The sequence below is a fragment of the Echinops telfairi genome, unplaced genomic scaffold (assembly GCF_000313985.2).
Source record: "Echinops telfairi isolate 266 unplaced genomic scaffold, ASM31398v2 ScPeMD7_7424;HRSCAF=8462, whole genome shotgun sequence".
NCBI lineage: Eukaryota > Metazoa > Chordata > Mammalia > Afrosoricida > Tenrecidae > Echinops > Echinops telfairi.
Window position 1 is genome coordinate 21,188,211 of NW_022111324.1, and position 14,715 is coordinate 21,202,925.

A 14,715-nucleotide genomic window follows, 5' to 3' on the forward strand; every position below is an offset into this window, starting at 1 on the left:
GGGCGGCCCGCCCGAACCGCTAGCGGGGAAGGGGCGCCCGCGAGTGGGCGGGAAAGGAGGTCGTGCGGAACCTCACCTGGGGCAGAGCCGAGAGCGGACTTCATTTGGGGGGAGTCGGGGTGGCCCTTTTCTGCAGCCCCCTCCCCACGCGCGCGCGGGAACCGCGAGTTACGCCACAGTCGGGGCCGCGCATCACTCCAGTGTCGGTTTCATTTCAGCCCCCTCTGCTGCGTTTATTTTTACCGAAACCACTTTCATTTCCTTTTTTTTTTTAATTACCAGAGGCCCTAAGACCCTAGCTCAGGCGTCCCGCTTCGAATTTAACTTTCCGGTCGTTTTCCATCCTCTCCCAAGTGGGTCTGGGAGGAGGGAAGATTCTGAGGACGAGGGTGTTGCCTGGGTTAACGGAATTGCCATGCAAATCCTCGCACCTACGTGAGGGTAAGCCCGTCTTCGGGAGCTGAAGGTTCCCAAGGCCTGGTAATCGAGCCCACCTGGGCTCCTCTGCCAAACTAAACCTCGTGGAAGGAGCACTCAGACTAGCCTCGGTGGTGATAGCAAGACAGTGTGGCTATGTAGATTTAGGTAAGGCCCAGGTGAATCAACTCCCTCAATCCATACCCTCCCACCCTACCCACAGGGATCTGAATCAGCTCCCTTAACTCTACCCACGGGGAAATTCACAGTGAATTTCCAGGTAAGGCGCGCATAAAACAAAATCCAGGGCGTGTTGAAGGAGGTTGAGTCACAATGGTAGAACAGACCCCAGTGGATATGAAGCAGTGGTTTGTTGTTTAGAAGAGGGCAATAACTGAAGGTTAATCTGCTGACACATGAAGTGTTGACACATTTGACAACGTGCTGATTTGAGAAATTTCATATCAAAGATAATGTAAGTTTGCTGAGTTCACAAATATGTTAGTTTTGTCTCTTTTTGAGATTAGAAACCTTAGGAAGACCAGGATCCTAACCTATATTTGAAAGACAAGTGTCTTGCTTCAGTGCATGTGCTACTGTTCTCTCCCCTTAGGATATAGGAGAACACTTGCACATGGAACACAATAAATGTTACATTGTATTGGCTCTCATCCAAGTGAGTTAAGCATTGGGCTGTTATCCACAGTGGTGGTGGTTGAAACCCACCAGCCCTTTCTCAGATGAGGCTGTCTACGCCCACGTCTATGAACAGTCTTCTGCACAATAGGGTCTTTATGAGTTGCTATTGACAAAATAGCACTGGATTTAGAAAATATTAAGGATCTGAACATTTTCACTCCTCTGCTTCATAATTTTTTTATGATTCTAGCCTATGCTTCAAAATCTTCTGAATGTTTTTGTTGTAAAGTGATAACTGCTTTTTTTTTTTAATTTTTGATCCCCGCCTCAACTGCTTATTTTTATATTATGAACAAAGTCTTCTGTTTTTTGTTTTTTTTAATTGTGATTTTGGAGAAACTTGTATAGCAAATTAAACATGTATATAAAATTTCCTTTAACAATTTTTGACATATTACTCACGGTGATATATTATTCAAGGTGGTACAGTGGGTTAAGTGTTGGGCTGCTAACTACAAGGTTGGCTTTTCAAACCCATCAGCTGCTCCGTGGGAAAAATGAGGCTGTCTGTACCTGTAAAGGTTTGCAGTCTTAGAAAGTACAACCCTAAAGTTCTGTCAGAGGGTCATGGTGATTCAGAATCATCTCAGTCGCAGTGGGCTTGGGTTTATACGTATTACTGAGTGGCGTTGTTTACACTTCCACAATGTGTCATCATTCTCCTTAGTTCTATTCTGATGATCTGTTTCCGGGGAGCTTATGTCTCCCTGGTCAGAACAGTCAGTACTTTTAGCTGGTCACTTCTTAGTTCTTAGAGTCCATCCCATGTGAGGTGTTTCATGTCGACTTCTTAGGCCTGTGGACTAATTTCTTTCGTTGAGTTTTTGTTTCCTCCTGTTTTGCTCCAGACACATAGAAATCGGGAGTTACACCTTAGGTGGCTACTCGCCAGTATTTGAAACCCCAGCAGCTACTCCCCAAACTAAAATGTAGAGCATTGTCTTCATGAACTATGGAAGCCAATAGATAAAGTTGCTCGTGGAGACTATGGTTCTAAGCCCTCAACCCAGTTATCCAGTCCCACAAGTTTTCTATATGTTTTAGAGATTAGACCCTACCAGATAGATCGTTTCCAAAGCTTTTCCCCAGTCTGTTGGCTCTTCTTTTTGTAAAGTTTCTGTTGCGCATGGAGGTACAGTTATCTAACTTGTCTTCTGGTACTCGTGTGTTTGTGGTTGTTTGTAATCGATTACTGGAAAACATTAGGTGACTTGAGTTTCTATTCTAAGAGTGACCAAAAAACCAAACCTACTGCTGTGGTGTCAGTACCAACTCATAGTAGAACTGCTTCCTAGGGTTTCCAAGACCATAAATCTGCAGGAGCAGACAACCTCATCTTTCACCTAGGAATGCTGCTGGGTTCCAACTGCTGACTTTGTGGTTAGCAGCCCAACAGATAACCCACTATGCCTTCAGGACCGAGTAATTTCATCCCAAAGTTTTAATAAGCCTAATTATGTGTTTCTAAAAAACGAATTCCTTATATTTCTGCTTATGTATTGATGCTAATATGCATAATCTGTACCATGATTTCCTAGGACATGTATTATAACTCTTGTTTTTTTTAATCTTTAGAGGATGATCCATTTCCCCAATCTGTCTCAAGCCAACCAGTCTCAAAGAAAACTGTCAGAACAGAAGAAATTCCAGGTAAGAGTAAAGTTTTTGGCTTTCTCCTTAATTGCCTTTCTTAATTTTATGTGCAGAATCACAAAGGTCTCAAAGCACAACCTTATTTAGAGTTTCATTGAATCTTTTCTACATTCAGGCCATTGAGTCAATTCTGACCCATGGCAACCATATAGGACAGGGTAGAACTGCCCCTGGGGGTTTCCAAGACTGCAACTCTTTATAGGAGTAGAAAGCCCCATCTTTCCCTCGAAAGCATCTCTATAAGTTCATTGAATTTAAAAATACAGAAGTTTGTGGCGGATAGGTGGTTGCCTGCTAAACTAATTGATCTGAACCCTACAGGATAGATATTCCCACTTCATAGGTATGAAAGCTAGAGCTCAGAGTGATTTTGCTAAGAGCACTTGATAGATGGCTGAGCCAAAATTCAGACCCAGGTTTTCTTTTCCAAAGCCCTTTCATTTTCGTCAAGGACCTCACTTTCATGCTTCTGTGTAATCATTGGCTACTCATTTATGTTTGCTAAGTGTTGAATGTGTGAATGTACCACACTGCTCTCCATTCAAAGTGTATGAAATTTAAAACCATGATATAGTCAGTCTTGTCAGCTTCATGTTATATACACTCTTAAGATGCCATCAGATGTAAGCTACACTAGCATTATTTTATTTACCACCTAGAAGAAAACAGTGCTGTCGTTTAAATTATAGTGTGCTGTAGTTTATAAGACACATAAGGAGCTCTGGTGGCACAATGCCTAAACCAGGGGTCCTCAAACTTTGTAAACGGGGCCAGTTCACTGTCCCTCACACCTGTTAGAGGGCCGGACTATAGTTTAAAAAAAAAAAAAAAAACTATGAACAAATTCCTATGCACACTGCACATACCTTTATTTTGAAGTTAAAAAACAAAACAAAACAGGCAAAAATACTCAGCGGGCTATATGTGGCCCGTGGGCCGTAGCTTGAGGACCCCTGCTAAACACTCAGCTGTTAAGCAAAAGGTTAGCAGTTTGAGCTCGCCAGCTGCACTGCAGGGAAAAAATGGGGCAGCCAGCTTCCATAAAGACTTCCTAGCCTTGTAAACCCTATGGGCAGTTCTGCTCTGTTTTAAAGGGTTACTTTAATGTTAAAGTGTCCCCCAAAGTTTGCATTTTAGAATCAATGAAACATGGGAATAGACCACATTTAATAGTCTGTTTAAGTTATAAAAACTGTTTAAAATGCTTTCAAAAGCAGGGAAAGGATAACATTCGGCTAAATTATGCTTAGTATCCTTTGTTGTTGTTGTTTTTTAATCTCATTTTCTTTTTGGTTTTAGGAAAGTGTCCTACAGTACCACCACAATAAGTGATTCTAGTTAATGAAATTAATCATCTAGAGGGTTTTGTTTTTGTTTTTTAAGTTTGGTTAGTTGGTTGCTTTTACTTAAGTCTCAACTTATTTTCTTATCCATTCTTCCCAATAAGATATGCTTTCTATATTTAACATTTTTCCAATTTAGAGTAAAGTATATCTGGCTCAAGTTTGATTCCAAATAAATAGCACACCTTCATGTTTAATTCCCTAAAAAGCCTGTGTTACTATGTTAAGACTGTAAACTATTTTAGTAAAATGCTTTGGTAATGAGTGCTACAATCAGATTTTCAGGACATTTGGAAAAACCATAATCTTGGCATTTTACTTAGAATAGATTTCATTGTATGCCTCGCACCTCAAGAAACAAAACTAATTTTCAAGATCTTGATTATATAAAATAAGATTTACATGAAAATTCTCACTCTCACTTCCACTGAGTCAGTTCTGACTTCTGTAGGACACGGTAAACTACTACCCCTTTGGGTTTCTAAGACTTTAAATTTTTATGAAAGCAAACAGCCTCATCTTTCTCCCTCAGAGTAGCTGGTGCATTCGAACTGCTAACTTGTGGTTAGCAGGTCAGTGTGTAGCCCACTAAACTACCAGGGCTCCTTAAATAAAAACGAGGAACCCTTGCATACTATTTTTAAAAGTTAAAATAATGAAGACAGTACCATTATAAAACTATGGTGTAGTAGAATGCCAGGTGCAATCTTCTGGAGTTCCAGCTAAGCGCTGCTTACAAGATACATGATTGCATAATGTTATAGAAACAGCACTGAACTTTGACAAGTCCCTTTCCCATCTCTGAGCTTCAGATCCTTCATGTGATCTGCACTTCCTAATTCACTACAAGTATGAAAGGATCTATGCAAAGTTACTTTGTAAACTGTAAAGTGTACAGATACAAGGTATTCTTTTCTCATGACATTGTACTAGAGAGTACATATTCTCCAGCCTGCTTATTAGATGCACAATAAGGTGTTCATTTAGTATTTTTTTGTGCAAATGAATGCATATCCTTTCAAGATGACTGTTCTAGGTACTGGAGTTGGCTACATCAGTTTTATAAAAGCATACGTAAGCTGCTAATGTCATGGAGTAAGCCACTGGTAGCCAGTCCAAATTGTTGTTTGCATTCTCAGGCAGACCCAAAGCATAAGACTTTTGTTATATAGATGGATGAAACAAAACATAAGTTCATCTAAATTGAATATATATTTTGGCTTTTGGAATATGTATGGAGCTCTTTGAGAAAGTATACATTAATATTTGCATGTCTTGAATACATAAGATTAAACAGTTTGCATGTCTTGAATACATAAGATTAAACAGCTGCAGGGAAGAAGTACCAGGCGGCTTCAAAATGTTTGTAGAAAAATGGAATTGAAAGATCGTATAATTCTGCCACAAATACTTTGAAGTTCCCATAGGGTATTAACTTTCAAGAAGTTAGCCCTAAAATTAAAATATATACCATTAATAATCTATGATGTTAAGACACAAAGGAACATAGAAAATTGTGGTGGTGCTATGTTAGAGATTTTGATTTTTAATTCAGAAATTAAAGAGTTTTATTTGAAGTATTCTTGTATACAAATATTGTCAGCTAAGAAAAATTATAAATTTTTCCAAACAGACTATAAGTATTATATGTCTCTTATTCACTATTGTATAATCACACCTACTTTAATGCAATGCTTAGTAAACCTTTATTGTATAAAGAGATGAATGTATAATAAGCATATACATTTACTATTTTATATTAAACGTTTTCTTTTTCTAATATTAGTGGAGAGTGAAGACCTTCCAAGGAGCCTGCATAGACCCCCTCTCAGAAACTCAAGATCTGGTAAGAGATAGTTTTGCATTTTGGTTCAATGCTTTCATAAATATAAATTTATTTTAAAATAAGATATTACATGTGTTCATATGGTCCAGAATTCAAAAAGTACTGTAACTGTAAGGTGGATCGTTTTTTCTGCCATCTATTCATGCCACCCAGCCTAAAAAAAAAAATCCTCACTACCATTAAGTTAATTCTGACTCAGAATGACCCTACAGGACAGGGTAGAACCTGCTCCTGGGGTTTTCAAGATTGTACATCTTTACGATGGTAGAAAGCCTCTTCTTTCTTCTGAGAAGCAGCTGACCAATCCAATGTGTGTGATCCAACTCAGCGCATAAACAGGGCTCCCTCCCACCCAGTTTCCTCACAGGCATCCAGTGTTGTCCAGGTCTAAAGTCTTTTTCCAGAGCTATAGTTGGTGATATTGAGAAATTCACGTATACATCTTTTCATCGCTTTTTAAACATAAATTTCAGCATGATACTCTTCTCACCTGCTTATTTTTTGTTTATTTGATTGTTTAATGTTTACGTAGCATAAATTGGAAGACCTTTCTATCCTCAAAAGGACTTTCCACTTCATAAAAGCCTTCCTCATTCAATTTAAGAAATTATTACTGAGGTGTTAGAAAACTATAGTTCTTTTTGTTAGTTTGACAGTTCTTTTGTTACTTGTTACTAGTATATACTAAGGTCGGAAACGTTTTATCCTTTGCAATATAATGCTAATAAAAAAATTCAAGAATGAGGATTTGTGACTCAAGGCTATAAAATTACAGGGTGGGGGTGGGGTGAGGAGGGAGAGGCGCACTTAAAACCTTAGAAAGTATTGCCCTTAGATTCATTTCATAGCTATAGAGAAACACTTTTGTAAGTTTTCATGTGTGTACTTCCTCTTTATTTTCAATGTTTAATTGGCCCCTAAGAATGCGATTGGAAATAGAGAAGAATTTGGTTCCCCTTAGGACCAGATTTTAACATTGGTAAAGCGGGACACCATTGATTAAACTCATATCCTGGCGAAATAGCCACATGGCAGCCGAAAAAAATGTATACCCTAGCGTGTCGTGCAAAAAAATCGGGACTGTCCCACCAAAAGCGGGATGTCTGGTCACCGTAAGTTAAGATGGTTTTTAAAATAGTTGACTACTCTTTTTAAGTCTACCAGTGATAAAATCTGTTGCGATTGTGATGTACATCTTGTGGTCAGAACCATATGATGCATTTCCTTTTCAGCTCTAATCATCTTCTTACTGTCTTACAGATTCATCATACAACACAAATGGAAATTCTAAAATGAGTGAATTAGGTTGGTTTTCTATCATTCTTACAGGTTCTCTTGAGGAGTCTAATTATCAGTAGAAAGAAAAACACATATTTGTGTCATAGACTTGAGACTATTACTTCGTTAATATCTCAGCACATGGAACATTGTCCATATGGCATGACCTTTGTTTAGAACCTTTTGTTTTTATTATTTCTGAAATTATTTCTTAATTTATGTATGTGCTTAAATTCTTTTTTTTTAATGTCCTGTCACTTCTGACTCATAAATTACTGTTAAGACAGAACTGCCCCAGGAGTTTTCCAAGACTGACTGCCACAACTTTCTCCCTCAGAATCAAACCATTTATCATTTGGTTGGTGGCCAAATATTTAATCACTGCACCACCAGGAATCTTTTACAAGTCATATCAGGGACATGCAATAACAAATGCATTGTCATTTTTGTTAGCCTTCGTTAAATTCACACTACTAACAAGAAAAATAATAGCTTACCAATTAAAGTTCTTTTTCTTTACTTACAAAATTAGTTTTGAGATGCTGTTTGTAGGCACTTTGGTGTCCTTTGCTAGGTTTGTTGAACTGGATTAAATACTTTTCAATATCTTCTTTGGTATATAGGGCGTGAGCTACCAAGATCTGTGGTCTTAACTGAATCAACATTAATTGGACTTGATTTTTTTTTTGTTGAAGTGGCAGGTTTTTTCTAAATTAGTAGAAGGTTCACAAAGAGTAAAGAAACTTAAAAAAAAAAAAGGTAATCACCAATTTCCTTTTTAAAAAGTTGCAACTTCCTCTATGAAATTGATCTCTCACTTTAGTTCAGATCAGTTTCTTTAGAGATTTCAGCATTTATATTGAGGGCTGAAAACAAATTTTGTGATCTGCAGCTTATGTGTTGTTTTACCTAACAGTTTCTCATGTGAGCTATTTAAGGCTTTTTTTAGAACAGTATGTTTTCAGATCATAGGTTATTAATTAGAAGATAATTTAGACTGTATCATAAGATTATTAGAGCTGAAATGATGAAATATTCTTGCCTATACTACTTAGAAATTATTTTGTGTATACTTTATAGCAACTTTAAAAAAAATCATTTTATTGGGGACTCATACAACTCTTATCACAATCCATACATACATCAATTGTGTAAAGCACATTTGTACATTTGTTGCCCTCATCATTCTCAAAACATTCGCTCTCCACTTAAGCCCTTGGCATCAGCTCATTTTCCCCCCTCCCTCCCTGCTCCCCTCTTCCTCATGAACCCTTGATAATTTATAAATTATTATTTTGTCATATCTTACACTGTCCGATGTCTCCTTTCACCCACTTTTCTGTTGTATGTCCCCCAGGGAGGAGGTCACATGTAGATCCTTGTAATCGGTTCCCCCTTTCCACCCCACCCTCCACTCTTCCTGTATCACCACTCTCAGCACTGGTCCTGCAGGGATCATCTGTCCTGGATTCCCTGTGTTTCCAGTTCCTATCTGTACCAGTGTACATCCTATGGTCTAGCCAGATTTGTAAGGTAGAATTGGAATTATGATAGTGGAGGGGGAGGAAGCATTTAGGAACTAGAGGAAAGTTGTTATGTTTCATCGTTGCTACACTGCACCCTGACTGGCCTGTCTCCTCTCCTCCTCATGACCATTCTGGAAGGGGATGTCTAATTGTCACTAGATGGGGTTTGGGTCTCCACTCCACACTCCCCCTCATCAAAAATGATACGATTTTTTGTTCTTTGATACCTGATCCCTTCGACACCTTGTCATCACACATGCTGGTGTGCTTCTTCCGTGTGGGCTTTGTTGCTTCTGAGCTAGATGGCCATTTGTTTACCTTCAATCCTTTAAGACCCCAGGTGCTATATATTTTGATAGCTGGGCACTATCACCTTTCTTCACCACATTTGCTTATGCACCCATTGGTATTCAGTGATCATATTGGGAAGGTGAGCTTCATGGAATGCCTGTTTAATAGAACAAAGTGTTCTTGCTTTGAGGGAGTACTTGAGTGGAGGCCCAATGTCCATCTGTTACCTTAATACTAAACCTATAAATATGTGCACATAGATCTATTTCCCCATCCTCATTTTTAAATATATTTATATATGTACATGCCTTTATTTAGGCCTCTATAAATGCCCTTTGCCTCCTAGCTCTTTCCTCTATTTCCTTTTACTTTGCTTTTGTCCCACTATCATGCTCGGTCGTCATTTGGGTTTCAGTAATTCCTCTGGGTTACATTACCCTTGACCACGCCCTACCAGGTCTCCTACACCCTCCTCACCACCAATTTGGATCACTTGTTGTTCCCTTGCCCCTGGGTTCATTAACACCACTTCCTTTCCTCCCACCTCCCCCTCTCCCCTGTGCCCCCGGAACTGTGGGTCCCGTTGTTTTCTCCAGATTGTTCATCCAGCCTATCTTAATTCTACAGACCTGCGGATCTTTACATTTTTAAATAAAGAGTTGTAAAAAACTTTACCTATGTGGCCCACAGAGTTTTAAATACATAACAATTTGAACCTTTATGGGAGAAGTTTGCCAATCCCTGATCCTTATCACCATTAGGAATGAAGAAACAAGAAAACAGATGAAATCCCACATTTAATGAGCCCTGTATTCTATCCATCTTCTCTTTGAGACAGCATTCTAGTCATTTATACCCATATTTTTGTCTCCAGTCAAAACAGGAATAATCCATTTTCTTTTATCGTCTTCATTCTTCATAACTAGCACAATCCCAAAACCAAATCCACTGCACATCAAATCAATTACAACTCATAGCTACCCTAGATAGGGTTTCTGAGCCTATAAATCTTTATGGGGCCAGATTGCCTCAGCTTTCTCCCACCTACTGGCTAGTGAGTTGAACTGACATTGCAACAGTCTTTTTTCTGCTTGAGCAAGAGAAACTAGAAGGGCATTCTGCCTAAGCATCCTACATTAAAACTACCTTTTTAAGAACAAAATGGCATTATTGGCAATTTCCTGAGTGTTAGTTTTTTCCTAGCAAAAAAATGTTGGAACTGTGTTTCAGGTAGACTTGGCACTACCAAAGAGGTGCATTTTTACTGGAGCCCCTTTGAGCAGTAATATCACTAAACTGATTTGACAAAAATAAAATCTCCAAATTTACCATGTGTTGACAGTTGCCTTCCATGTTGGCTTTTCAGTTTAAAACATGAGTAGAGCTTAAAATCAAAGCAGTAAAAGCTGACAAGAAAAAAATAAATCACCTTTCTTTAAGGAGTCTGATGTGTGCTACTTTTTTGCTTTTGATTATTTACATATCTTAACCCAGTTAAGCAATCCAATGTGTTGAATGGATCTCCTCTAATGAATCTTTTAAGAAAGTTTCAGGATAGTCAGTCTATTTAAAACACTGTATTTAAGTATGCATTTGCAACTTAACAGACCAACAACCCAATCAAAGCATGATCATGATAGTTTACCAAAGAGCACATTCAAATGCCTGACAAACACGTGAAAAGATGCTCAGCATTATTAGCCATTAGGATGATATAAATGAAAACCAACATGAGATATCACCTGATATCCATTACAATAACAATTGTTTCACTTTTTCTTTTTTGATTTTCCAAGTCTTTAAAAAAATTTAATTTTTTTATCATTTTATTGGGGGCTCATATAACTCTTAACACAATCCATACATACATCAATTGTATAAGGCACATTTGTACATTCGTTGCACTCATCATTCTCAAAACATTTGCTCTCCATGTAAGCCCCTGGCATCAGCTCATTTTTCCCCCTCCCTCCCCGCTGCCCTTCCCTCATGAACCCTTGATAATTTATAAATTATTATTTTGTCATATCTTACACTGTCCAACGTCTCCCTTCACCTACTTTACTGTTGTTCATCCCCCAGGGAGGAGGTTATATGTCATCCCTGTAATCGGTTCTCCCTTTCTACCCCATTTCATTTTTTCTTAGTGGAGATCAAGAAATGTTAATGAGATTGTGGAGAAACTAGAACCTTCTTCCAATGCTGGTGGCAATGTAAAATGATGGAGCTGTTGTGCAAAACATTTTGATGATTCCTCAAAAAGTTAATTTTTGTGACCCATGGGACATGTATCACCCACCAACATTTTCAGCCTCAGGTTTCTTAGGAAGTTCTCTGTTTTAGTTGAAGTGCATATTACCACGTGGTGGGGATTTCTATAAATACATGAATCTGAAGAAATTAGTTTCACCCCACAAGAGTTCACTTGGGACATAATGTGGCCCGTATAATTGTATCAAAATCCACAAGTGAAGTCTTCACAGGGTTCATAAAAGATGCATAGTATGTAAAAACTATGCATGGATTCCTTTATTTTTTACCAAGGTAAACTTTTACTAACTTGTTATAACATCCGAACAGACTCTTCAGTCTGAAGTACTGAAAAGAGTAAGAAAACAGTTTGTAAAGAACGCCCATTAAAAGTACCATGAATTCTGTTAAAATTGAAGTAATTATAAACATCAGATTTATGGTGAAACTTATGTGGAAGAATGGTGAGATTGATGATACGAAGAAAAGTTTATGGGAACAATGCTCCAAAGAAACTGAAAATTTACAAATGAGTAACTTGATTTAAGAAGGGATGAGATGTGGGGGCAGGGAATATTTTATAAATTATCAAGGGTTCATGAGGGAGGAGTGGCTACATGAGCTGATAACAAGGGCTCAAGTAGAGAATGTTTTGAAAATGTACAAATGTGCTTGACACGATGGATGCATGGATTGTGATAAAAGCTGTAAGGACCCCCAATAAAATGGCTAATTCAATTTTTAAAAAATACTTTTTTTTGAAAAAGGGATGAGATGAAAGATGAAGCCTGCAGTAGCAAACAATTGACATTAAATTGTAGGGGGAAAGGTAAGCTTTTTATGCCCTAATTGAAGAGGACCGATGACTGATTGCAGAAACAATAACCAGTACCATAGACATCTCAAATGGTTCAGTTTAAACATTTCTGATAGAAAAAGTTGAGCATTCTGCTGAATAGCTGCCAAAACTCTTATGCCCAGATTAGCTGCAAACAAAAGCAGAGCTTTCGATAGAAATTTAAACAAGTGAGGTCTATATTCTGAAGCATTTCTTGAAAGAATATATAATAGCATATGAACTGTGGCTTTACCAGTGTGATCTTGAAGTTAAAGCAGTACCCACCATAGACAAGGAGGTGGCCAGTCAGAACAAAAGCAGGCTAGTCAGGAGCAGATCATGGCAGTAGGTTTTTGTTTTTGATGTTCATGGCGTTTTGTGCAGATTCTGTTCAAGAAGAAGCAGTGATATGGGGAAACCAGCTGTAACTAGAAAGAAGCTTTCTTTCCCTCTCGGGAGTCCTTGGATGCACCAGTGCACTAATAGGACTGGTTCATCCATTCTACTGGTGGGGTAGGGTTATCAAGGAAATGTAAAGAATCTAGCAAATAGCAAAATGAGAATAGAAATTAAAGCCATAGAGACTAAAACCTACTAACCCACTGCCATTGAATTGATTTCACCTATGGGAGCAGACAACCCCATCTTTCTCCACAGAGCAGTTGGTGGGTGTGATATACCCACATTGCACTTACTAGACTAATGCATACCTGGGCTGTTTATAAAGATTAGTATGTTTAGTTTTTCTGCATACATAGGTTATTTGTACATAGGTACAAATAGGCTTGTAGCTGAAGACAAATCGCTAATTTAATTTCTGATTGTGATTAATATTATTCCTGAAATAGCCTAAGAAGAAATAGTCTTTAGGACCAGCGGTTCTCAACCTGTGGGTCATAACCCCTTTGGGGGCTGGCGCCCAATTCATAACAGTACCAAAATTACAGGTATGAAGTAGAAACAAAAATAGGTTTATTGTTGGAGGGCTCACCACAACATGAGGAACTGTATTAAAGGGTCGCAGCATTAGGAAGGTTGAGAACCACTGCTTTAGGACTAACATTTAAAAAAAAAAAAGCCTATATAATGTCTTTATATTTCCTTTTCCATATTAGATAATTTATTCCTAGCCTTTAGCTTTTATTATAGACATTTATGCTTTTCTCTTTTAGAAACCACTAAAGTTGTCCAACCGGAGGTCAATTTCTCTGAAGAAGGTAAAATATATAGCTATCATTTTTTTGTAAAATATTTTTAAGTCATGTAATTATAAATATTTTTCTTATTAAAGTAATTTTTCAAATTTAAAGTGTTTTGTGAAGTCGGTGAAAGGTTACAGAACAGATGATCAGTTTTACCTTCAACGATTCTTACACATTTTGTTTCAACTCATTCATTGCAATCCCCTCAATGTGACATCACTGACCTTAGTTCCTGTTCCCTGTTTCTATTTCACTGCCTTTCCTAATCCATCTGAACTTTGTCCTTAAGTATATTGTGACCTTGGCTCTGAAATGGTTGTTGTAAATTGTGTATTTGTCACCGGTATTTGTTGTTCCCCTTACAGACGTGTTAACTATTTGGCTGAACATTGAGCTATAAGGATAGCTTCTAGACCTAACATGAGTAAGAGTAGTGGTCTTTTTCCTTCTTCTCTCTTCACTTTTTATTGTGAAGTAGCTGATGGTTGGCAGAACAGCATAGTTTTACATTGAACATTCTGATTCAGCTTACCCATTGCAACTCCCTCAATGTACCGTTGTTCATCCCACCTCTTTCGTGTATTTCTTGTTTCCATTATTCCATCTTTCCTAACCCTCAGAATTTGTCCTTGGGTAAATGCTGCCCTTTTGATCTTAAATGCTTGATATTCTAACAGTTGAGTTCAGTTTCAGACCTCAAAGGTGACTACTAAAAACCCATAGTCTTATGGGGCCCACCAGTTAACCTGGTCCTTTTTATGATTTAGAATTTTGTTCCATATTTTTCTTCCAGGACTTTCTAATGTCGTCCCTTTCAGAGCAGTTGGTAGTGGTAGTCAGATACCATCTATTTCTTCTAGTCTCAGGTTGTGGAGATCACCAATCTATTTTGGGCTTGTACAGCAGAATTTAGGCTATTTTGAAGATGAGCATAGTTTGAGATTATTCACCTAAAGACTGAAATGTGTGAAGCATTCATGCCTTCACTGATCTTGCTGAATTTAATTGTACAACTATAAACAGTCCCCTGCCCTCTCTGTCCTGTCCCCGTCCATGTCCCCTGCCCCTGAGGTAAAAATTTCCCAATATTTATTGGTTTTTTAGTATATTGAAGCTGAATATAGTTTTTAAGATAGTCTTTTTTATTATTTATTTATTTAATCAAGTTATTGGAGGCTCGTACATCTCTTATCACATTCCATACATTGTGTCAAGCACATTTGAATATTTGTTGCCATCATCATTCTCAAAACATTTGTTTTCTACTTGAGCCCTTGGTGTCAGCTCATTTTCCCCCTCCCTCCCTGCTCCCCACTCCCTCGTGAACCCTTGATAATTTATAAATTATTATTTTGTCATATCTTACACCGTC

The 14,715-nt window shown here is 38.0% G+C and overlaps 1 protein-coding gene across 1 annotated transcript in view; it reads left to right on the top strand.

Moving 5' to 3' along the window:
* Positions 1 to 14,715, top strand: part of TOR1AIP1 (torsin 1A interacting protein 1) — a 43,296-nt gene that overhangs the window by 914 nt on the left and 27,667 nt on the right. The window contains exons 2-5 of the mRNA XM_045297980.1: positions 2,692 to 2,766; positions 5,899 to 5,958; positions 7,219 to 7,263; positions 13,314 to 13,358. Of these exons, the coding sequence (XP_045153915.1) occupies positions 2,692 to 2,766; positions 5,899 to 5,958; positions 7,219 to 7,263; positions 13,314 to 13,358 (225 nt within the window). The remainder of the gene's footprint in view (positions 1 to 2,691; positions 2,767 to 5,898; positions 5,959 to 7,218; positions 7,264 to 13,313; positions 13,359 to 14,715) is intronic.